The 23,069-nt window shown below is 41.5% G+C and overlaps 2 protein-coding genes across 3 annotated transcripts in view; one reads left to right on the top strand and one right to left on the bottom strand.

Annotated features, from left to right (window-relative positions):
- The window catches only part of pvalb7 (parvalbumin 7), a 56,965-nt gene that overhangs the window by 5,748 nt on the left and 28,148 nt on the right, over window positions 1-23,069 (top strand). The window lies entirely within an intron of this gene.
- ncf4 (neutrophil cytosolic factor 4) overlaps window positions 1-23,069 on the bottom strand; it is a 50,760-nt gene that overhangs the window by 21,365 nt on the left and 6,326 nt on the right. The window contains exons 4-6 of the mRNA XM_033624058.2: window positions 15,224-15,294; window positions 14,369-14,496; window positions 5,266-5,314 (exon numbers count right to left, since the gene is read on the bottom strand). Coding sequence (XP_033479949.1) covers window positions 5,266-5,314; window positions 14,369-14,496; window positions 15,224-15,294 — 248 coding nt within the window. The remainder of the gene's footprint in view (window positions 1-5,265; window positions 5,315-14,368; window positions 14,497-15,223; window positions 15,295-23,069) is intronic.

Here is a 23,069-nt window from a genome sequence, read left to right as displayed (position 1 = left end):
TCTTGTTCCATTATATTCAAGAGCAGGCCGACATCTCTATGACCGATATCTTCAACACTCTGCAACTCACACTAAAAAAATCAACATCGATAAATAGCACAAAGGTTAAGAGGAAAATATGCATTTTTGATTTAGGGGTGAACTGTCCCAAATAAGGTCAAAGAATCCAAACCAGCAGAGATTACTACTGCGCAGACTCTTGCTCTGAATGACATCACCAGAGCAAGATGGCAGTGGCGATATCCAGGATATTTTAGCATCACTTCTGTACAGTAGGGGTAAAGGGAGGCACGTCGTCCATCTTTATATACAGTCTATGCTTTAGACTGACTGGCCCTTGTAGGATATGAGTGTCCGGAACACACTGAAAATGCCCAGTAAAATAATCTGAATATAGACCTTGTAACATCTTGTTTAACTGCTGAGTTCTACTATCAACAAGGAGCCACTTCAACTCTTTAAGATGGGCTAGTTTGCATTCTTGGAGTGGGTGTGACATAAGATGTCAGGATCTGTTGTGTTTGACAGATTGACAAAGAGAGCAATTTTTTTTTGTAACACTACCCGCCAGTCATATAGGATTAAATCTGTCACAGACAAAACAACCAGACTATACACAGCAGCATCAATAGACCAGAATGCAATGCAGCCACAGCTGTACAGTCTGTACAAATCAGTCTTACATAATGTGTGAAATACAATGGCCTCCTCAATGATAGTTTTGTAATTTGACCAGCCATGCAAAGCAAAGAATTAGATCCGTCTCCTATAGGGACTTCGTGTTGGTGTACTTCATGTGCCTAGTAAAGAGCTGGCCTCTAAATGTAGTCGCACAACCCTTGGGTTCAGCCAGCCCCGGGAGCAATCATCCGGTACAATTAGACTCGCACCGACCCCGCCTTAATGAGCTTGTTAAACCCTCAGCTCGTTAGTCTGGCAATAGGGAGGTGGAGATGAGAATTGAGTTTTTTTTTTCTCTCCCTGACGTTTAATGAAAGTGTATTTCTTTTTAAGTAGATGGCCCACTTCCTAGAAGGCCTGGAGTGAAGGATTATAGGAGGATACGCATGTGTATGCATATCAGAACAAGAACAGGTTGCAGAGGTTGTGTGTGTACGTACATCTGTCTGGGTCAATTCTGCTTCTCAGCTGTCATGCAGAGAAACTAGTGTGTGTTTGGACAGTAGCAAATCCAAAATCCTGCATTAATCAAAAACGTATTTAATTTCAAAACTTGGGAGTACGAGAAGCTGACGGACACAAAGCCTGAACACGTTATCAGACACATTCAGAAAGTATTTATGGTTAACATGGTGGTAAGGATACATTCAGTAAACACGGAGCAGGATTAGCTTTTGTATGAAGTCATATTTCTGGGGACCTGATGCATGTCATTCCAACATTTACTCCTCTTTTGGCTCTGAAAAAATATCTAGGTCCTTAGCTGCTAAATGGTCCACCATGTTCCCCAGCTAGTCGCTATCTTTGTCTGTCTGCTGTGAGGTGCCTGGCAGGCACGGTGCAGTGGGTTTATCGGAGCCATTCTGCTTTAGACAGCTTCTTGGCTAATGGGAGAGGTGAGAGTTTACCAAACAGTTAATGCGCTGTGAGACTAAAACAGTGAGCTGAAACAGGCTAAAAAGCTCAGTGGAGCTGCAGAGTTCGGTGTAATTCTCTGCGGTTTCATCACTGTGACTCACCCGGGAGCGCACACACAAAGACACACTTAACCTGCTGTGATATCAATGTGTCATCTTAACCTTTATATTCACTGTGTTTATATATATACAGTATATTCAGGGAGGTGAACTGGTAGTAAGCAATGCAACTACAATGCGAGTCGTCTATCAAAAGTTAAATCAAAAGTTATTTCATCACAATGGCTCATATGCACATGCACCAATGAACCCTCTACTGCAATATTTCACTTCATAATACAGATTAAAAGTGAACATCTGAGTTTTATGGTCATATTTCTTCCTGGCGAGATTAAGTATAAGCGTACCTGCATATCAGCTTTTTTGCTGAAGGAAATTTATCTAAAATAGGATCTAATTTCTGCTCTAATGGCTCTCTGCAAAAAGAAAGGCTGAGTCTCGGTCGATTGGGACCTGCATGATTTTCAATTTTCTAATTTTATGGGTTTTTTTCTTGCATTTTTGCTCTTTATCTTTTTCCCTCTCTGACATACTCTCAGCCTCTTTTCTCTCCTTTATCTATCCCTGCTTTTTTGTCCCCACTTTTGTGACATTAGACAAAACCAGCCCTCCTGCTTGTGCATCTTTACACTCACGCTAACCGAAAACAGCCTGTCCCATTGACCTTGAGTGAAGCTCGTAGTGCTACAGCCGACAACAATTACTTATTATGCTGCTTGGGGCTGAGCCTGAGCTAATACTAAGCGGAGTGGAGTGAAGTGTTGTAGTGTAAACGCTAATGTTTTGCACCAGCTCTACTGTGACAAATGCCTGCGCTCTCCTCTTATCCATCAGGCTCAGACCAGCCATTGATCATTGTTTGGATGTAGTTTAACAGCCACTTCCCTGCGCTGAAAAAAACACACTGCCGGACGCACAAACACACAGAAAAGCACTCGTTTTGCTCAGAGAGAAAGAGCGAGAGCTAAAATAAATGTTGAGTAGGCTGGCTGGAGAGAGAGAAAGAGAGAAGAGACTACAGTGTGCAGAAAGGTACAGAGTGTGTGTGTGTGTGTGTGAGAGAGAGAGAGAGGGAGGGACAGAGAGAGAGAGAGAGAGAGAGAGAGAGAGAGAGAGAGACGGAAAGCTACACCTTTTTCTGTGTAGTGCAAGGTTAGGAAAAGTTAAACGCTTTTGCAGGGGGAATAAAGCACACGTAGTTCAAGAGCTGCAGCAACACACTTCACCTGCAGACATGTTGCTGTATACAGCGTGGACACAGTCACTTACACAGCTGAGCAAAGGTGCATCAAACACACAAACACTCACACTGCAAGAAAATGTTCAACTTATCGAGCCACTTCTATGTAAAGTTGAATCCACAAAACCTATTTTAGTAAAACAAGTGAAAAAATCTGTCACTACAGTATAACTTTTCATGATAATTTAATCTGCTTATTATTTTGTTAATCAATTAAGCGTTTAGTTTACAAAACATCAGACAACAGTGATAAACATCCATCTCAGTTTCCAAGGTCCACAGTACAGTAATGGCTGCCATCCATCAGTCTGACTGCACTATCAACATTATTACTCCTACACAAACAGTATTACACAGTTTCTGCAAGGCACTATTGGTGTATTTTAAAAATAGACATTTATGAAGTGTTCTTGTACTTCTATCTTTGTGAGGACCAATTTCATTTTTAGGAGTTAGGAGTTTGAGGACATTTTTGGCCACTTCTCACTTCTTCAAAGGGTTGTTTGAAGATTTAGGGTCCTGTCTTACACCCGGCGCACAGTGGTGCACAGCACAGCTCAACTGCCAGTTGCACAGCCAGTGCCGATGTTGTGTAAGTAGCAAATGCACTTGCACCCATTTGTGCACCCACTGGTGTGTGGGTCTTAAAATGAGACGTGGTCAGGAGCATTGTTGCCGTATTGCTGTTTTGAGGCAGCAAAAAGTGACTGCACCATTGATCGACACAAACCTGGTGAAAAGTCAAAATGGTGCACTCTTTTTCTGCTATTCAAAGGGTGCATTATACAGAAATTAAGAAACATCTACAACGCGTGTACACATACAGGGACGTGCGGATGTGTTGCAAGTAGGTGAAATGAAACATCACTAACAAGAAAAATATTGATTACATTCTCTGAAAAGTGAACACAGCAGAGAGCAGAGCAGAGCTGCCGTTAGACTCCCCATTAAGAGAGACGCTGTGTACATTTCTGCACGAGCAGCAGCGTACCTTCATTGACTATTTCAGCAGCTAAAAGTTTAGTTCTGTTTCCTCTGTCAAGTTCATAACTACAGTTCTTATTTTGCTGCTTAAATGTGCCAACGAAATTTGCTGCAGTGACACTGCTGCTCTAACTGCACTACGCTCGCTTCTCCAATTTGCAGAATCCACCATGTACATAGTGGTGCAGCAGGTGCGGCTGGGGATTTTAGGGAACGGGAGATGACACTTTGATTGGTTAAATTCATGTTAGCCTAAAACCCTTCTACGATTATTTAAGGAACTAAATACAACCCCTTTGCCCCTTGTGCCTTACTTTGTGCCCAGATAACGCGCCATTCAACGAGCAAAGGTGGCTGGACACGTCCCAAATGCACTTGCACCATGCACTATAAATTGCTTAAATAGGGCCCTTAGACTTTGGGATTAAGGTTAGATTTACGGTCAGGCTAACGTTGGAGTCAGGCATTTATTTGTGATGGGTAAAGTCAATGTTGGGAAGCATTGTGTCTGTAACAGTCCCCACAAGTATAGAAGTAGAAACATGTGTGTGTGTGTGTTTAAAGGTCAGTCCAGGACTGTGCTGATCGTCTAAAGGATAAAAGCTATTTTTTGCCTCCTTGGAGAATGTAATTGGCAGGTCATTACCACTTTAACCTCTGACCTAACTGCAGTCCCTTCCTGCACACCTGCACCTGAACAACTCCAGCTACACAGCCTCACAAACACACACCTTCTGAACCGACCACAGAATACAAACACTGTTTCTCTTCTCTTTTTTTATGGTGTCAGGGTAGAGGGTGTGAACGGAATAAAAATAAGAGGATGTGAAGGAGAAGAGGAGGAGGGGGAAAGAGGGTTGAAAGACGGTTGTAACCTTGGAAAGAGACAGAGGGAGGGGAGAGGAAAAAGAAAGGAGGACAAACTTAAGGGTTGTTTAAGGGGAGAGGTGGGGCAGGGAGGGAATAGGGAGGAGGAGATAAAGCGAGGAGGGAGAGGGAGGCTAATACGAAAAGAGAGATGGATACAGAAATTAAAATAGGAAGTGAAGCAAGGCGGGAACTACTGATGAGGTCAACAGAGTCACAGACAAGAGGGAGGAGAAAAAGTGTGACAACATTTGACGAATGAAGTCATCCTTATTGATTGGTCACATCGGTCAATATGTTTGTGTATGTTGTTTCTCAAAGTAATGCAGTGCTATGAGAAGGAGCACTGTCATGAGATGCAGTCACGCCAAGGGTGCTGACAGGATCACATGGTATTTCTCGGGGTGATGCAGTGCATTCTGCGTGGTTGTTTGACTAAAAAAGTTGTTACTTTGTGGGTGGCCATGGAGATTGTAACCAAAGCAACAACAACTTCAAAAATGTTGCTACACATACCTCGGCCCTGGGGGAGGAGAAGAGGTCCATCTTTGGTTTGACTGTCTTCCTAAAAGACAAAGATGGACAGGGATTAGACAACAGTGAACATTTTGTCTCCCAGAAATGCTGCAGGTGTGAACACTTTACCCCTTGACGTAAGATCAAAATCTGACCATTCAATGCCTTTTGTGACGTCTACTTAAAGTCCTTACGAAACCCAATCTGTGTATTCTTAGGCTGTAATGAGACAGAGTGTGTATTAGCAGACGAGGACAGCTTTTTGAAATTGTTTTCAGTGGGAGTGAAGCACTTTGCTAACTGCTTTTGCATTGCTGAACGCCTTGTATGTGCCTCTCGTTTTTACAGAAGTGCCTTAAATGCCTCAAGTGGAAAAAAAACTTCAACTCAGAGCAGAAAGGCAGCCCACAGCCTTGGCGTTTTTTCCTATTGTCCAATCAAATAAACAGAAAGACTAACCTTGTGTGGTGGTGAAGACAACAAGTGGTAGTGTTAAGTGTTAAGCTAACATTAGCTCACTTTTATCGTCGACCAACTGGGCAAGCTGCAAGACATATCTAAACAAACTGTAACCTCAACTATTTTCTAACATTTTACTAACACTAATTAGACCCCACCACTGACAGCAGTTTGTCAAACTGTCCTTATCTCATCCTAAAACAAGCCTCTAATCAACCATTATCTCGGCGAAGCTCCTGGACCAGTTGATGGTACTTTTTGTGATCTCTCCTCTTTATGATTTCCATTCCCCTGTGTTCAGTCCCCAAGTGCCCGTCGCCTGTCCATTTTAAAATACAATTCTGTGAGTTTACTTTACAGCAAAATAACTGTTAAGTCAAGGCAAAGGGATTCGGGGTCACCTAGCAACAAGCAAGATTTAAAATGTGCTCTGTCTGATCAGGACCTTAGCCCTGCTACCAGCGTAGCTCTAAGGATAGTTAGAAATAGTGATAGACAATTTTTGAAGTGACATTCATGGTCCACAGAGGATGAATCCTTCTGACTTTGGTGATTCCCTCACTTTTCATCTAGCAAAATCATGTTGTTGACTTTTTGGAGTCAGCGTGAACTGAAACATCCGAACAACTGCTGGATAGATTAACATGCATGTTCACGTTCCCCACTGGATTGACTATAACAACTATGGTGATCCTCTGAGTTCTCAATCCCAGAACCCATTGGGTCTTGGTGCAATGGGGTCCGAAGACAATAAGCCTTTGGGGACCACTGCCAATATTTCAGGGAAACCAGTGTAGCCAGTGGATATCCAGGCCAAGACTTCCTCTTCCATGCACTGCCCTGATCTCTACAAACAGACATATGAAAAATGTAAATTAAAAAGGCTCATGGGGCATCGGTAGTGTAGTGGATAGTGCCGGCGCCCCATGTACAGAGGCAATGCCTCGCTGCAGCGGTCGCAGGTTCGACTCCAGCTTGCAACCCTTTGCTGCATGTCAACCCCCACTCTCTCTCTCTCTCACCCCATTTCAACCTGTCCTGTCCATTAAAGGCAAAAAAAAAAATCTTTAAAAAAAAAAAAAAAAAATTAAAAAGGCTCATAAAAAGATTAACTGTCTTCAGATGATAGCTGAGGGATGCCGAGATTGCATTTTAGCCAACGTGTTCTGCCTCTCCACATGGACTATCTACCTGCCCCTCAAACATGATTGGTCAATATTATTCACACTACAAATGGAAACCAGAATGCTGTGTTCCAACATCTTATATTGTTGCCTACAGATTCTGCATATATATGCAGTTATCTGTTTATAGAGATTAATGAGTTTGCATCTAGGGCCATCACCCCCCTTTAAAATTTAAATGTGTCCAATACTTTGATTAATGACTTAATACCTGCAAGTCATCAGCCCCATCAGTCTCAGCTGTGTTGTGTTTAGGCTGACTAGCAAATGTTAGCATGCAAAACCAAGATGGTGAACATGAGACATTATACTGCTAAGCATTGTCATTGTGAGCATGTTAGCATGCTGATGTAGTATTTAGCTCAAAGCACAGGTGTACCTACTAGGTCCAGCCTTACAAAGCTGATAGCATGGCTGCAGATCTAAATACCCAAGAAGCAAAATGCATCATCCTCACATATTTAAAAAACATAAAAACAGTGGTGTCTGAGATATTACATTTTAGTTTAAAAACACTGAACACTAATGTGATTTTTCTTATGTACACAACACAAAATGTACGAACTGGACCTATTTAATGTCAAAACTTTAAAATCATTTTGTAAAGAAAGAATAAAACTCAATAGCCATAATATACAGCCAGGAGTTTAATGGTGCACAAAAACTCTTGCCAAGGTTGAATAAAGCTCATCATTAAAAAGCTAAATGTTCTCTGTAAAATACTGAAACTATGCAATAAAATGCATCTAGTTTTGAGGACAATGAGGACAATCAAATATGTAGCAACATCTGAAAGAGGAAATGTCACAGTTCCTTGTGTTCTAACACGAATATAAATGTCCATATAAATGAAGGCAGGTCAGATGTGAGAGCAGAGGAAGTAATATGAGTCTACCTTTGCATCATTTCCTGTTGAGAGAGTCCCAATTTACCACATCTCCTGCTGGGGTAATCCGACCACAGGGACATGTGCCAATCAGAAGCCTGAACAGCCGTTATGAATGAGGAAGTAGACTGTAAAAAGGGTAATACGTCTCTGTGGAGTTTCAGTGTTTTCCTCAAATTTATGCATCCTTGCCTCCGTCGCTTCCTCACTACTAAACTGCATTCATTTATGATGTAAGAGAGATTCAGGGATAAGATGGGAGGAATCAAGGCCGCACTTTTTTGCCAAATGGGACATCATAACCAAGGACAGCCTTGTTTACTGATTTGAAGTGAAATATTTATCACTTGTTGTGCGAGGTGCTGTCTCTCCAGATGCTTTGTCGTATTATCTTACTCATACACAAAAAACTGCTGCTTATTAAGTACTTTTTGAGTAAAGATTAAAAATGAATTTTGCACTCTGGAGTTTTCATACAGGCCTATATTTAAAATATCAGCAAAGTAATATAGATTTCTGTCAGTCGGTAACATAAACTTTCATAGGCTCTGTACGAATCATCAGCTGCCATTTAGCCAAGTTCGTTAAAGGAATACTTCACTCTCCAAATGATCATTTGTATGTCAGTTACTCACCCTGTGTTACAATTAATTCAAATAGAAAACCTTGTCTTTCTCACATTCCTCCACAGTGATTTAAGAATCCTTAAAAAGCAAACATTCATGATGAACTGAAGACATAGGGGTCCACGTTTAACAACAGCAAAAATATATCACAACTACGGCTGCCCTCGACTAAGAATTTTCCCAGCTGACAAATAGTCATCATTTAGGGCCATTAGTCGCCTTGTCGCCTGCATGTTTACGATATTAATTTAATTATTTAATTATATATTGTGCGGGGCAACACAATGGTTTGAGTTGAAGGTGTGAGAAAGAATAGTATCAGTAACATTGTTAACACTGTGCTACATTACAGAGAAATACAAAACCGTACTAATGAACCTTCATTAATATAGGCCTATATTTTATCTCCAAGTGCACGTCACACACTGAGCGAGCCGCCTGTTAATGACGCTGTGGGCTAATGGGCATGTAGCTACTTCCATGTTTCAGATGATACGTCATGTTTGTAGTCGACCAATGAAGATGAGTTTACATATCACCTTGGGTTCGTCCTTCACCTTCTCAAAATGATCCCACATTTTGGATTTCCTGCCCGACATGTTATTAACTAGCCTGTGGAATAACCGCAGGTACCAGCCCTGGAAATTAACCAGACTCCTGTCTGACTGCTGAGCGTGGACACTTCCTGTGTCTGTCCTTTCAAATTAAATTCAAAGTTTTTGATTTATTTTGACAATGCGCAGCTCCTAAAAGAGTTTCTTTTTCTTCTGCGACTGAGCAACCAATGAAATCTTGCCAACTAGTGATTGGTCTACTAACATTTGGTCGACCACTAGGGGGCAGCCTTAATCACAACATCTGTTTACAAACTCTCAGTTTTGTGCACAGACAAGTAGTGCAGCTGCTCTGTTAATGCAGTAGTGTTTTAAGTATTACATTTGTTTGGGAAGTACTGAGCATACGACTGGATAAATTATCTACTTAGGAAACTCAGTGGCCTCGGTGTGTTTTAACTTTTCACCTAACTTTTCACCTTCCTGCCTGGTACGGTCACCTCAAGTGTACATCCAAGAACAAACCCCCCACGACTGTGACACTGGCAAGTTAAACAGTTGGCAAGCCACAAAAGCCCTTGACCCAACTCTGTACAGAAAGGAAGAGGAAGAAAGCGAGGTGTATCTTAGCAGATAGCTCCCATCCTCTCTTCAGTTTGAGCTCTTGAGCTCTGGGAGGCAGTATAGAGTCCCTCTGGCAACCAAAAATCTATTTAAGAAGTCCTTCATCCCAAAAGTGATTGATGACTTCTAAACCACAGACAGACAATGTGCTGATTTAATGTATTAAGAGTTTTGTAGTGACTCTGTATGGTTGTCTTACTATTTGTCTGCTTTTTTACAATGTTGTCTTTTGTGTTTGGTAAGCTGAAGACAAGACGAGTTGTGTAAGAGTTTGTGAATGGATGTCTTGGTGTAGTTTTGCTGTTGTTAAACATGGACTCCTTTTATTTCAATTCATCAAGCACTGTCTTTGTGTTTTGGATTCTTAGTTAACCGTGAAGACATACAAGAAAAACAACAGTCTTCCCAAATACAACACAACAAAGGATGAGATTTGGGGGATGGAGTATTCCTTTAACACATCTCAAGGCCACTGATGCTCTCATTCATCGATTTTGTGGTTTGATTGCATCTAAACATAAATATCTTTTGGCTTATTTCCAAAAGTAGTGGTTATAAAACTTTAATTAGCAGCCATTTGTTCTGATAAAAGACTTGGGGAGCATTGTGTTAAATCTGGCATTGCACTGAAGTCGTGCTTACGATACCTGACTGGAATAAGCTGCTTTATGCAAGCCTGGCAGTGCCTCGGCCATCCGCTGTTTGGCTACAAGCTTTACATCCACGCAGGTTTAACTGGTGGCTGTTATAACCTGACACTTCTAACTGATTACTCAGCTCTTACGGTCATGCCAACACAGTTTGTTGCAGCAGCTCCCACCACCATCCAAACCTTCTCCTTATGAGCTAAGCTTTTTTTGTTTCTGGTACTCTATTAAGGTATAATAACCATGTATGATTTGTTCTGGGGGATTAGCTCTCCCAGTAGAGTCCTGATGAAGCCCAATAACCAGACAATCAAGTGCTCAATTTGACGGCTAATGCATCCCTCAAAAGCAATGTTTCCTGGAAAAAATACTTTTCAGTAAGTTGCGAACTGGGTGTAGGCTTTATGCCTCCTGTTCTGGAGGATGTATATGCCTGTGCAAGCACACACCAACACATAACCAAGCGTTCTTGTCGTGAATACTGAACAATTAGTGGGTCAAGGCAAAGTTTCTGGGACACCTATGTCTCTTATATAGCAATGGATCAATCCTAACACCTACCACTAATCCCTGCTTATATAAACTGTTTTATTTTGATACTTCAACATCAGATGCTGCACACACACCCAACTTGACTTTAAAACTAAAGGTACATCAGCAACATTTTAAACTGTGATACACAATCTTGCAAACTTGCTTCCATTTAGTTTCTTCTGTGCAACTGAATTTTCAGTCTAAATGACCTCCATTAATCAACAGACAGACTTAATAGCACTCATCTAGATGGAAAGCTCTGTAATAAAAGATGCATGGATGTTAAGTCTGACAAAGTTTTCTCTTTTGTCTCATGAAGATTTACAAAGGTCAAGATCTTGAGGCCTCATTGACACGACAACAACATATACACCTGCATATACATATTTAAATGAAGGAGTTAAATCCAATATCTAAGGAGTTTATTGAAATTACTGTAAGTCAGTGATTATCAGTTTATCAGAGGCTGTCATTACATACCGAGTGTTGTAAAATTCAGTGTCACTATTTTACATTTCAGATAATGTCAATGAAGTTAACAATTTAAAATACGAAGGTTGTGGATTTGTTGTCTATGTATTTCTCTGGTTATGTAGTGTTTTATTTGTTTACTTGTTTGGTTGAATAAATGTGGCTGTTTCTGTCATTTTTGTTTGTCCTCTTTCAGTTTCCACATATCTTACCAATCAAACTCAAATTCATTTGCACCCTCAGTGCGGTTCGTTTGAGCAGGTGTGAACACAGCAATCACATTTGGGTGTGCACCAAAACAACCAGACCGAGACCTTCTTGAAGAGGTGGTCCGGTTATAAACGCACTCTGGTGCGGTTCATTTGTGGTGAGAACGAGTTCCGACCTGGATGTGAACCAACTGCAGTCACATGACACATTGTTTGGGTTAAACATGAGCATGTTACAGTCCTGGAGGATTATTAATGTGCACCTCCTCCTGTACTGCCTTAATATGCACATTCAGCACATCCAATGCATCAAAACATTGTATTCTAGTTGGAGCCGCGCCTCGTTTTCAAACTGTATGGTTTGACTAAAATGAACAATGACAGCAATATAGTCCACGATGAGCAGCGCTAAAATCAACCTGCGTAGTTGTCCCTCCACTGTGACATTAGAAAGTGTCACATTTATCTTGCAAGTGTAGCCTGGTTCCAGACCATAGACCCCGCCCACTCAACTGAGTAGGCTTGCATTACTGGTCTGGCATACTTCAATGAATTTGCGATTTATCTCGTCCAAACGATGGACGGACCAATGAACGCCGGGGGTCTAGCAATTAGCCAATCAGCGCCATGCTGATGTCAAGCTGTATGCCGGTGGGTAACTGGTGAGGATAGCAACAATGGCGACCGCTACAGATCCTACAGACCACATTAACGATGCTATCGAGGTATTTCGCCACTACTTGCGTTAATGGAGGACCAAATTAAGGAAGCTGCTAAACTGGATTTAACGGCGATGCAGCTGGGCGTGCACGACGATGGAGACATTTTAAATGGGCAATGCTCGCTTGTTTTCGGCACGCCGAGGCATGGATACTAATGACGTCAGATTCTGGGTGAGTTGTTGATCTCTATTGATTGGTTAGGGAAAATTCAAATTCCCTCCCCCTTGTAAATCACCTTCAATGGAAGCCATGTCAGACTGAAGGTTCTGGGAGTTTCAGTCTGACACTCAGGCTACTGCAAGTGTACTCTTCTTCAACATTTGGTTTACTTCCTGGTTTTTTCCCGCATGAAAATTCTTACCAATCAAGAGCAGCTTTCTCACACAAGGCATTTGATCTGGTCCGCTTGTAAATGCTGCCGTGACACGAACCAACTCTAGGCAATTATGCAACTTATGGAACAAAATGAGTCCCTGATTCAGACCAAAGCAAGACAACTCTAGGTCTGGAAGCACCCTTAAATGCTAACACACTCAAGCTATCAGTTAAATTACTAATATAAATCCAATAGTCGAATCCAGTGTGTCTCAAACTGTGTGGCGCACCCCACCTAGTGGGCACACAGGCATGCAACGTATTCTCATACAAAGGTCCGTATGATATTCTACGTTCTGAATGTAAAGTTCTGTACTTAACATAAAGTTACTGCAGTTCGGTTTAGGAAAAGAAGCATGGTTGGGCGCCTTTAGGTTCAGGCAAGTTGAGTTACTATACTTATGTTCAGGGAAAGAAACATGTTGACGGAGTACCTCAAAATGACTCACACAGTTCTGAGCATCGTTCACCTCAGGAAAGTCCTGGGGAGAGTTCTGTGTTTCGTGACCCATCCACCACCCCAACCTGCCTCCTTACTCCCTCAGTGCATTGGTCACATGATTGCTGCCTTCCCATACACATGGGTTATACACAGATTACTGGCTCATGATTATGTGGGATACTGACAAACATTGGTGCATTATTCTTTGTAGGAAAATGTAGGAACAGTGCATGAGAACAGCCTGAGGCAGGACAGGTAGGGTGCACATGTCCAGCAGGAAAAGGAAATGCAATGCAGAACTGTATTTTTGAGGAACTACTGTATTGGCGCTGGAATATTTTAATGTTGATTGGTAAACTAATTGTGATTTCACAATAGCAATGGTTTTCATTTGCAGATAGTGTGTAGGTTTACAGAATGGACAGGGACGATAAGTACAACAGGAAATCATCAACTTTTTCCTTCCTCCACAGAGGGGCATGACAGAAAAAAAGTCTGAGAACTACTGGTGTAAGCTTTTTTATAGTTTGTGCTTTTAGAGAAAAGCCCATTACCTACCATCCTTTACCTCTTTTTCGGGGCCTGTCATGTAGTCGATCTCACTTATCCTCCACATTAAAACAAGACCAGAAACCCATCTCCTCCAACTACTTTAATTTTAAAACATAATTTGATTCATTCATGTATATTCATCATTTCAAGGGATGAAAATTGCTCTTAAAAAGCCTAATGGCACTAGATTGATACTAATTATGGTAACTTTTGAGAGATAAAGGAGGCACTTTCATATCCTGGTGATAGAAAAAATGCCTCTAATAATTCACGGTTACATTTTGAGGGCCTCAGTTGCTTTTACTAAGACCCTGCAGGACTTCATGTTCACAAATAACTTTATGCAAATCAATTTAGGGCACAAACAAGCCCTCAAGTGGGAACAAATAACCCCCTTCATCATTAATTGCAGGTGCTTCAGTTTTAAACCTGATTCACCGAGGCTGGCACCTTTGTACCCTCGTACACTTTGTATAATTGGAGTATCGTCTCTACTGATCTGAGGGTCTGATGAAAAATAAAAAACAATTTTCAAAGGTCTCACATGCACTACAACACTTTGGGACAGTTGGTGTTGAAAACCGCTAGTTAGTTCGGTTGCATCTTTTCTTTTGTGCACAGTTTAAGGATTCTTTGTCTGAATGCAGATAGACACATTTCCCCTGCAAGTGAATCGGGGTGAAGTGGGGACTACGTCTTCATATTTAGCCACATCTGGCCTGGCTGTCTAAGGTATTCAGCTAGCTGATGCTACAACTATGACAGCTACAGCTATGACTCTGTTTGTGCTTGTTAGCATTGTGAGCAGTGGGGCTTACACTTTGCGAGTAGGTGGGCGGAGACGCCTGAGGGCTCGCGGTTGGTGCTGGCTGTCCTTGTCCGTCTGGTAGAAAAACATCCTGAGAGCCTCATCGAGCAGCAACCATGTTGGCAGACCGAGCAACCTCTGGGAGAAAGGAGAGACAGGGAGAATAAGGCAAGAGAGATGGAAAGGGGGTTGGATAACAAGAAAGGAGAGAGTTAAAAAAAAGATAAAAAGAAAGATAATGAGGCAGTGTTTGAGGTGGAAGAAGGGAGAGACAGGTGGAGACAGATGGAAAAAAAGGGAAGTCAGGGTGGAGGGTTAGAGAGGTCAGTGGAGACAGAGTAGGAGTTTGATGGAAGAGGAGCAGGAGAAGTAGGGTGATGGGAGATTTGAGTGAGAAGGGTGGAAGGAGTGGATGGAAAGAGAGGAGATGAAGCGAGAAAGATTACAAGTGCAAGGCGAGCGAAGGCGAGAGAGTGTGGCAAAGTGAGAACCACGTAGGTTGCTGGGAAAAAAAGAGTAAAGCAGAAAAGAGAAGTGAGTGAGTGGGAGAAAGAGAACCTGATCGCGTTTTTAGCGATGGAGCAACACTGAAACATGTCAAAAGTCCCACAACTACAGTCAGTCAGACGTGATGTGGGCACAGGGCAGAGCAAAGAGAAGAGAGCAGCAACGCCTACATGTTGAGCTCCATCTGCAAACTACTGCTGAAATACCCGAGTCAGTGCTTATCCACCTACAGCATCGTTCAGCCCACTAAGTTGTAGGCTTCTGCACCGCACGCTGCAGAAGATACCAAGCATGCCAGCAACTCTGTCCTTTGTACGAAATAAAAGACTGCACTGTGCATAAAATTAAATGTGATTACCTTCATGTACGTGTTGAGTTCAGAGATTCTGCTCTCTGCAATCTCTCTCTTGTTGCCGATGAAGACTTTTCCTGGAAAGAAACGTGTTCACAATGAAGAAGATGCAGGGAAAAAATCACCAGGGGTCAGATGCATCATCAAGGCCTACATCATTTCCCACGCATACTGTAATCTGGTATTTATGGAAGAAGAGCATGCAGAGTGCGCTCACCACATGCATACTGTACTTCATTTTTTTAGAGTGAGTTCAGTGTGCAAGTAGAAATGGAAAACTAAAGTGACAGACTAAATCTAATATGGAATGCTATTCTGTTAGGCTTCAAATCAATTCCACTGACTGCACAGGATGATTTTTACAGGGACATACATGCAAATCTGCTTTGCAAATGCTTTTTGCAAGAAGGAAGTGCATTTAAATCATGCGTTCGCCCGAAAGGATACACACAATGTTACGTTTTTTATTTATTCTGCTTTTGCGGTTTTCCATTGTTTTGTCGTTTCCTATTAATGTCCTTTTCAGTTTATCATTTCTTGTGAAGCTAATTGTAAAGCTGAACCTTGCAAAACATGGTAGCATTCACACTCAGCAATAAAAGTCCCGCCCCCAGACACAGACTGGCCAACCACAACGTAGCATCAGGCCGGCTCAGACCAGGGTTTAACAACAACACAGCTGTGCTCCACTGACTCTAATGCATTTGTTTCAGATTGTCCTCATTTTCAGGCTGGTTACCTGGAGAGGTTGGAAAAAGATATACGTTTCTTCCCTGTTCCAAAACCAAAATCAAACCCTGAAAAGTGCAGGCTTAGCTAGCTAGCTACTGAAGATATAGCCTACTGAATGAATACACATGCTGCTTTTGTTTTGTAATGATTATAACAGTGAAACAAAGACCGACCCTGCTGTACAGGAACCAGTGAAGGGAAGCAGGGAAACTTTGCTCATATTCAACCAGCTGTGTGTCATCACAGTGTGCGCAGACGAATGTTGTTTGACTTCCCCCGGAGATGTCCTTTCTGCAGTGGAGGTCCAAGTGTTGGCAGCGGCATGTGGGCGAAGCCAAACACCGTTCATCTGCACACACTGCGATGCCACACAGCTGGTTCAAACACAGTCTGTAGACCCCTCTGTCTGCTTCTCTCTGGAATCACTGTTTCATTTTTCCAAAAATATGATAATAGTTCTTCAGGCAGTGCAGTTAGTTACAGTGTGGGCTCCATGCTTACTCTAACAGCTTGTCGGACCATCACAAAGGGGCAGGGCTCGGGGCGTCAGTGGCTTAGTAGTAGAGCAGGTGCCCCATGTACAAGGCTGTTGCCGCAGCGGCCCGGGTTTGACTCCAGCCTGTGGCCCTTTGCTGCATGTCACTCCCTCTCGCTCTCCCCCTTTCACACTTGTCTGTCCTATCCATTAAAGGCTAAAAATGCCCCCAAAAATATCTTTAAGAAAAAAAAAAAAAAAAAATGGGCGGGGCTTAGCAAAAGGTCAATTTGATGCATTGCAGCAGTTGATTCAAGGCACATCTACCAGCCCAGTCGCCAGAAGTAAATGTTGGCATTGTACATTATTGCAAACCACAAATACGTCACATTTGTATGTTTCATATATATTACATCAACATTTCTAAAGCAATGTAGTATATAAGCTGACTTTGTCACTGGGAGATGGAGGGGATAGTGGATGGTGTGTCACCTTGGCGAGACACCTGTCAAGCTGCAGATGACTATTTGAGACCAAAAAACAACACAACCAGTTGTTTTTTAGCGAGTCAATGTTGTGTTTCCAGCTGCTTTTAAGGCATCAGACGTGGGGGTTTTTTTAGTGACCTGTTGCTGTTTTTCCGGCAGTGATGTTGTCATGAAAAGCGGTTGTGTTTAACAAGACATAGTTGCATTTCTGGCGGGGACTGTGACCCCCAAATCAGGCCTTTTGTCCCTGAACCAAACCACATTTAACCACAACTTTGTTGAAATGTAAAATTTCAACCTATCTGCTACATTATTATGTGCAAATGTAACACACATGTTTTGCAGAAACATTCAATGCCAGCATTTTTTTCTGACAACTGGGCTGCAACTCCTGTATGTCCAAGGCTGACTGGGGAAGTGGGACTCAGCACAATTTTCGGCTGTGGCTCAGAGGAAGTGTGGGTTGTCCACTAATCGGAAGATCAGTGGCTCAATCCCCGGCTCCTCCAGCCCAAATGTCCAAGTGTCCTTGAGCAAGATACTGAACCAGAATTGGTCCCGTGGCTGTTCCATCGGTGTGTGAGCAGTAGCAGGTGGCACCTTGTATGGTAGCTTCTGCCACCAGTGTATGAATGTGTGTGTGAATGGGTGATTGTGACTCGTAGTGTAAAAAGTACTTGTTGGTCGGACAACTAGAAAGGCGCTGCACAAGAGCAGGTCCATTTTATTTTGAGTGAGATATATCAAACAGATTCATATGTCTTTATAAATCTGACAAAGAGTGTGTGTATGCGTATTTGTGCTTACAAAGAGTTGTAGTCTTGCACCGACACAGAGATCTACGCCTCTGGCACCAAGAGTCAGTTCCTTTGAAGTGAAATTTCAAAAGAGAACCCCAATCATTGTAGCAGTGTGTGTAGTTATTGGTGTATTTTAAATCAAAGCCACATTTATTTTGGCCCGAGCTCAACAAATGCTCCCCCAGAAAACACATCCTTCTTGAGAGTGTAGACATATTACCCTTCATCCCTAATATCACACAAGTCCGGTCAAAAATTATGAGGCACAGCGCAGACTCCTAATGCTCTAAATCAGGCCGCTCAACAATTCATCCAAAGCCATCTAACAGCTCTGTTAAATCAAATTTAGCACAGTCTTAATGACCCTCAGCCACAATATTCAGCCCTCTCTCCTCTCTCAATTTCTCTCGTCTCATTCACTCCGCAGCGCGATAACTCACTCCATCACTCGCAGACACAAATTCACTCATTTACTCACTTACTGATGAATCATTCACTCATCTGCTCACCTCTCACCATCTGCTCGGGCCTCACTGAACAAGATTATCTGTTGACCTTGAATCTATTGTAGAATATTTTATATTTCTATCATAATATCTGTGTTGCATTTAGCCCAAAGGGGAAGAGGAGAAATTCTTTGATTTCAAGATAGCAGCCAATATGTTTAGATCAGTATGATGGAAATAGACTAAACTGATTTTCATCATTTACATTTTATGTGCTGAAATTTTCAAATATATTGTATAAATTTAAAAAATGAAAACAAAGGGGGAAAATTAAAATGGGATTCTGTTAAAGAAAAACAAAGAGAGAGAGAAAGGGAAGGAACAAAAGAGAGTCTGGCATTGAGATATTTTTTCTGTAATTAATTTTCACTAATCAAAACACTTTCAGTTTGACCAAACGGACCTGTGTCGCTTTTCCATTATTTCTTTTTTGCTCTTTACCATCACCCATCCTCCCCTCTGTCTCCCTCCTCTCTCCCTGCCGTCTTTCCTATTCCCTTCTCATCCTGATGAGATCTGGCACTGCAATTAAACCCATCAGATCTAATATTATCCAGCAGACTCCTCAGTGGCAGATGCTAAATCAGAGTTTGTAGAAAAGTAGAACTTAACCAATATAGAAAGTGACACTGTGAGATACTTCCCTTAAAGTCTTAAAAGAATTTATATAGTTAAATTTATTGATTTAAAGAAGTTAAATCAAACATGTCACTGGAATTAATACAGGCCTATCTGTGGTTACTTTGAATAAACTACACTAAAAGGTATATAACAGTCTGAACATGTCACAGTGGTGCATATGTAAAAAGTATCTGTACTACAAAGAGCCACATGCTTTGCTGCCTTATCTTTGACTGATGTTCAATCGCTCTCTTTTTAGGAGAATATTAAAGTGTGTAGGGCTTAGTGGGATACATTGGCAGAAATGGATTATAATATCAATAACTATGTTTTCATTCGTCTATAATCACCTAAAACTAACAATCATTGTGTTTTCATTATCTTACAATGAGCCATTTATATCAATCTATATCTAGTCATGTTGTTACAGTGGCCCAGAATGGACAAACCAAACACTGGTGCTGGATCAGTGCTTCCCAACCTTTACTCTTTTGGGATCCCTTTGATTAAACTGGTGACCCCTAACTAAGTGACATATTCTATGGATATTTCATATCTTATTCATCGCATGACAATAACAATGCAGAACAACTGATAAACTGCATTAAAAACTCAAATTGTGAATGCAATTTGTGTTACACAAGTAATTTCAATGAATTTTGAACAAATTATTTCTTGTAAATATATAACCAGAAATGAGTTTTCCTGATATTTTAAAGAACTTATTACACATTTCTCTGTCTGCATTATGTGTTTTAATTTTTTTTTTTTTTTTTACAACCATACATACTTAACAGGCTTCTTTTTTCACAGATTCAGTGTTTTGTTTTCCCTGACTCTTGGCCATCGTTCTGTTACCTCTTTGGTCTTTAACTGCGTACTTGTCTGATGCAGATCAAGTCTATTTAGCAGAGAGTAAAAGGCTCTGTTAATACAACTCATGCTCAGGTCTTCACTGTGCCCTTATCCTGTGAGTTTATATCTTGAATAATAATCTAAACTTTAAAGATAACAAATTAATTTACTCTTCTTCACAGAAATGAGGGTCCACTATATATTATTTTAAAAAGTTTAAAACAACCCTTAAAATCAATCTTTACACCTGTGGTTTTTCCTCTGTGTCGGTGAAGGTTCTCAGGCATTCAGGTCATGGTAATCTTAAGTGCTGTATCGTAGGCAACTGGACTTGCTTGAGTTTCTTGAAGACGTTTCACCTCTAAAAGAGAACTGAAGAAGCCTCTTGGATGAGAAGTGAAACATCTTCAAGAATGATATAGCACTTAAGATTTTTCTACTGTGACACATCATAATGTCTCCCGTGAAAAAGGCCTATGTGCAGCCTCACCGCTACATGCCATTAAATCCTACACACTGATCCTTAAACTGTAAATAAATACCAATATCTTTTTTACCCTCCAAGAACAAGCAGAGGTATTGAAATACTTCTTTCAGCCTTAGGAAGTGTGTGCAGGTCTTCAGTCTCTCCTTTCAGTCTCCATAAGGCCCCAACAACCCTCAGCGATATGCCAAGGCAGGCTGTCGATATCAAACCTCAGGGCGAAAAAGGTCTGTAAGCACTGACTATTTCAGATAGAGTATGATATGGACAAACAGCTCTCACAATCTTTAAAAAAGTCAACTTCTCAACTTTGACTTGCATTCCTAAAACTGCTGAAACTCTGGCACACACACACCCTATGTGGCAAACCCCACTCATGCGCTCCTCTAAGCAGGTTAAAACAAATGCCAAGAATAAGAATCATCTGTACCTTTAGCCCCTGTTTGGCACACAACACATGCAGTAAACATCAAGGGAAGGAAGAGGCACTTAGGGGAGGACAGAGAGGAGCTGAGAAAACAGCAAAGAGATCAGAGAACAGCAGAAGCCTTGTTTTAATGGTCTGGATTGGATGCAGTTCTGGCCAAGCTCCAGCAATGAGACAACACCACAGGTGCACCGGGGAGATCACACAGATGATGTTACTGTGAAAATGTAAAATGTAGAATACAGTACTACATCAGTATATACTGTCCACTGGTTCATAACATCGGTAAATGCAATCTGACTGATGTTAACGTAGAAATGGAGCATCTTAAAATGCAGTCAATATTTTTTTGTATCTGAAACTTGACTAGATGTAATGATGCAGAGTCAGCATGTTCTTGTAATCAGAATACTGCGCATCTATGCTTTGAATATAGCACATGCAGTAAATGTGACATTGAATATTAAACCAAATATAATCTTCCATTTGTTTAACACGGGTCACAAGTCGATAGGTAAACCAAAGCCTTTTGAGTTCGAACTGAAATAAATCTGTATAAAACTAAAGTGTGATTACAGTGCAGAGCGGTGTAACCTGATTCACCATCTACGCGCACACACACACACACACCTCACTCTGTCCTCATCTCTCCTAAATCGATGGTGCGAGCCACCCATTCAAAGCCCTCAAGCTTTTATTGGTGCAGATGTTGGTTTCCAGCCTCCGATAATCAATGCAGACACTCACGGCGGCTCCCAGACAGACAGACTTATGGAAAAAAACAATGAGCTGCAGAATAAAACTGGAGTGTCGGAGCAGATGAGGACAAGAGGACAAACAGAGGCATACTGCAGCACATCAACAACTGAGGCCTAAATATATGTTGCAAAGAGATGTTGTGCAGTCTATATTTTATCTTAATTTAAAATATTAGTCTGCAGACTTTAAAGAAACCATTCAAAAAAAACCTGTATAAACTTTGGTATAATTACTGCTTTTAGCATATTGGCGAGTTTGAGACTGGATTCTGGTCTTATATTTGCAGGCCTCTGTCTACTCAGCCTGACTTTAAGCTTTAAACTGCACCCTTCAGTCTGTGGCTATTGCATCAGGTGACTCTTTCTAATTTAAACTTTGATTGTGGCCAGTCCAGGTGCTTCCTCCCAGCACTTTATCTTCTTTAGCAACAGCTTACTTGCATGGGCCAATGACTTCCTGATTATTTAATGTCACAATATGCTCTGTTGGGCGTACCGGTGGCTTTAGAGGTCAGAATTCACACCCACATCACCTTTTTTCTTAAGCAAAAACAGGCATTCAAAGCAGCACTGTTATCTATAAATGGCCTCTCCTTAAACCTTTAAGTGTCCCCGTAGCTCAATGGAAGCCATGAAGCATGACAGAGAGTTGTAGCATAAGACAAAAGTTACAACTGTGAACAACAGGTGTTACAAATCAGTCACACCGAAGTGAGCCCCATGCTGCTCTGCAGTGTGTTAAACAGCTGCTCTGGTGTTAAAAACGCTGCAACTTGTAATGTATGTAGGATCGTTCACACTCTATAAAGCTATGTCACCTCCGTAGTTTCCCTGTGGGCAGGAGGGAATGTAAAACACAGAGAGCATTAATAAAGAAATCAAAAATCGCTTTGCAAAAACTATCTGGGGTCCTCTTGTCACAATTCATTTTCATAAAGCAAATTCAGTGGCTGGTTAGCTTCTGTACGCAGGTAAACATGGTGGTGGAGGAAAGGGACACCATAGTTTTTAGAGAGTTCGATGAGAAGACCAAACTGAAACACCACCATCACTGCCACCCACCAAATATCTTGAGACCTGACTAGGTGTTAAGTTCTGATCTTTAAAGGGACAGTTGAACCCCAAATTAAAAATGTGTATTTTTCTTCTTACCTGTAGTGCTATTTGTCAATCTTGATTGCTCTACAGTGAGTTGCAGAGTGTTGGAGATATCTGCTGTAGAGATGTCTGCCTTCTCTTTATTATAATGGAACTAGATTGCACTCAACTTGTGGTGCTCTAAGTGCCAAAAAAATACATGTGAAAAACTAAATAGCAATGTCTCTTTCTAGAAAGCATGTCCCGGTTATACAGGTAGTAAGAAAATAGTACCTACATGCTATGAGCACCACAAGCCGAATGCTATCTAGCTCCCGCTGTATTAGAGAGAAGGCACACATCTCTATGGCCGATATCTCCACCACTCTGGAACTCACACCAAAACAATCTAGACTGATTAACAGCACTACAGGTAAGAGGAAAAATATGTATTTTGATTTCAAGGTGAACTGTCCCTAAGTAGGTGCTTGGAGAATGATACACAAGGCAATGCCAGCCACGTTTTATCTGCTGGTGTTTTTGTATGGGTGTATGGGTTCTTTGCTCATTTTGTCGCCATCGATAAGCCACTTGAAAGCTGATAGATGGATGAATCTCTCTCTTTCATC

Source organism: Epinephelus lanceolatus, chromosome 3 (genome assembly GCF_041903045.1).
Source record: "Epinephelus lanceolatus isolate andai-2023 chromosome 3, ASM4190304v1, whole genome shotgun sequence".
Lineage (NCBI taxonomy): Eukaryota > Metazoa > Chordata > Actinopteri > Perciformes > Serranidae > Epinephelus > Epinephelus lanceolatus.
This window is presented reverse-complemented; position numbering and strand designations above follow the sequence as displayed.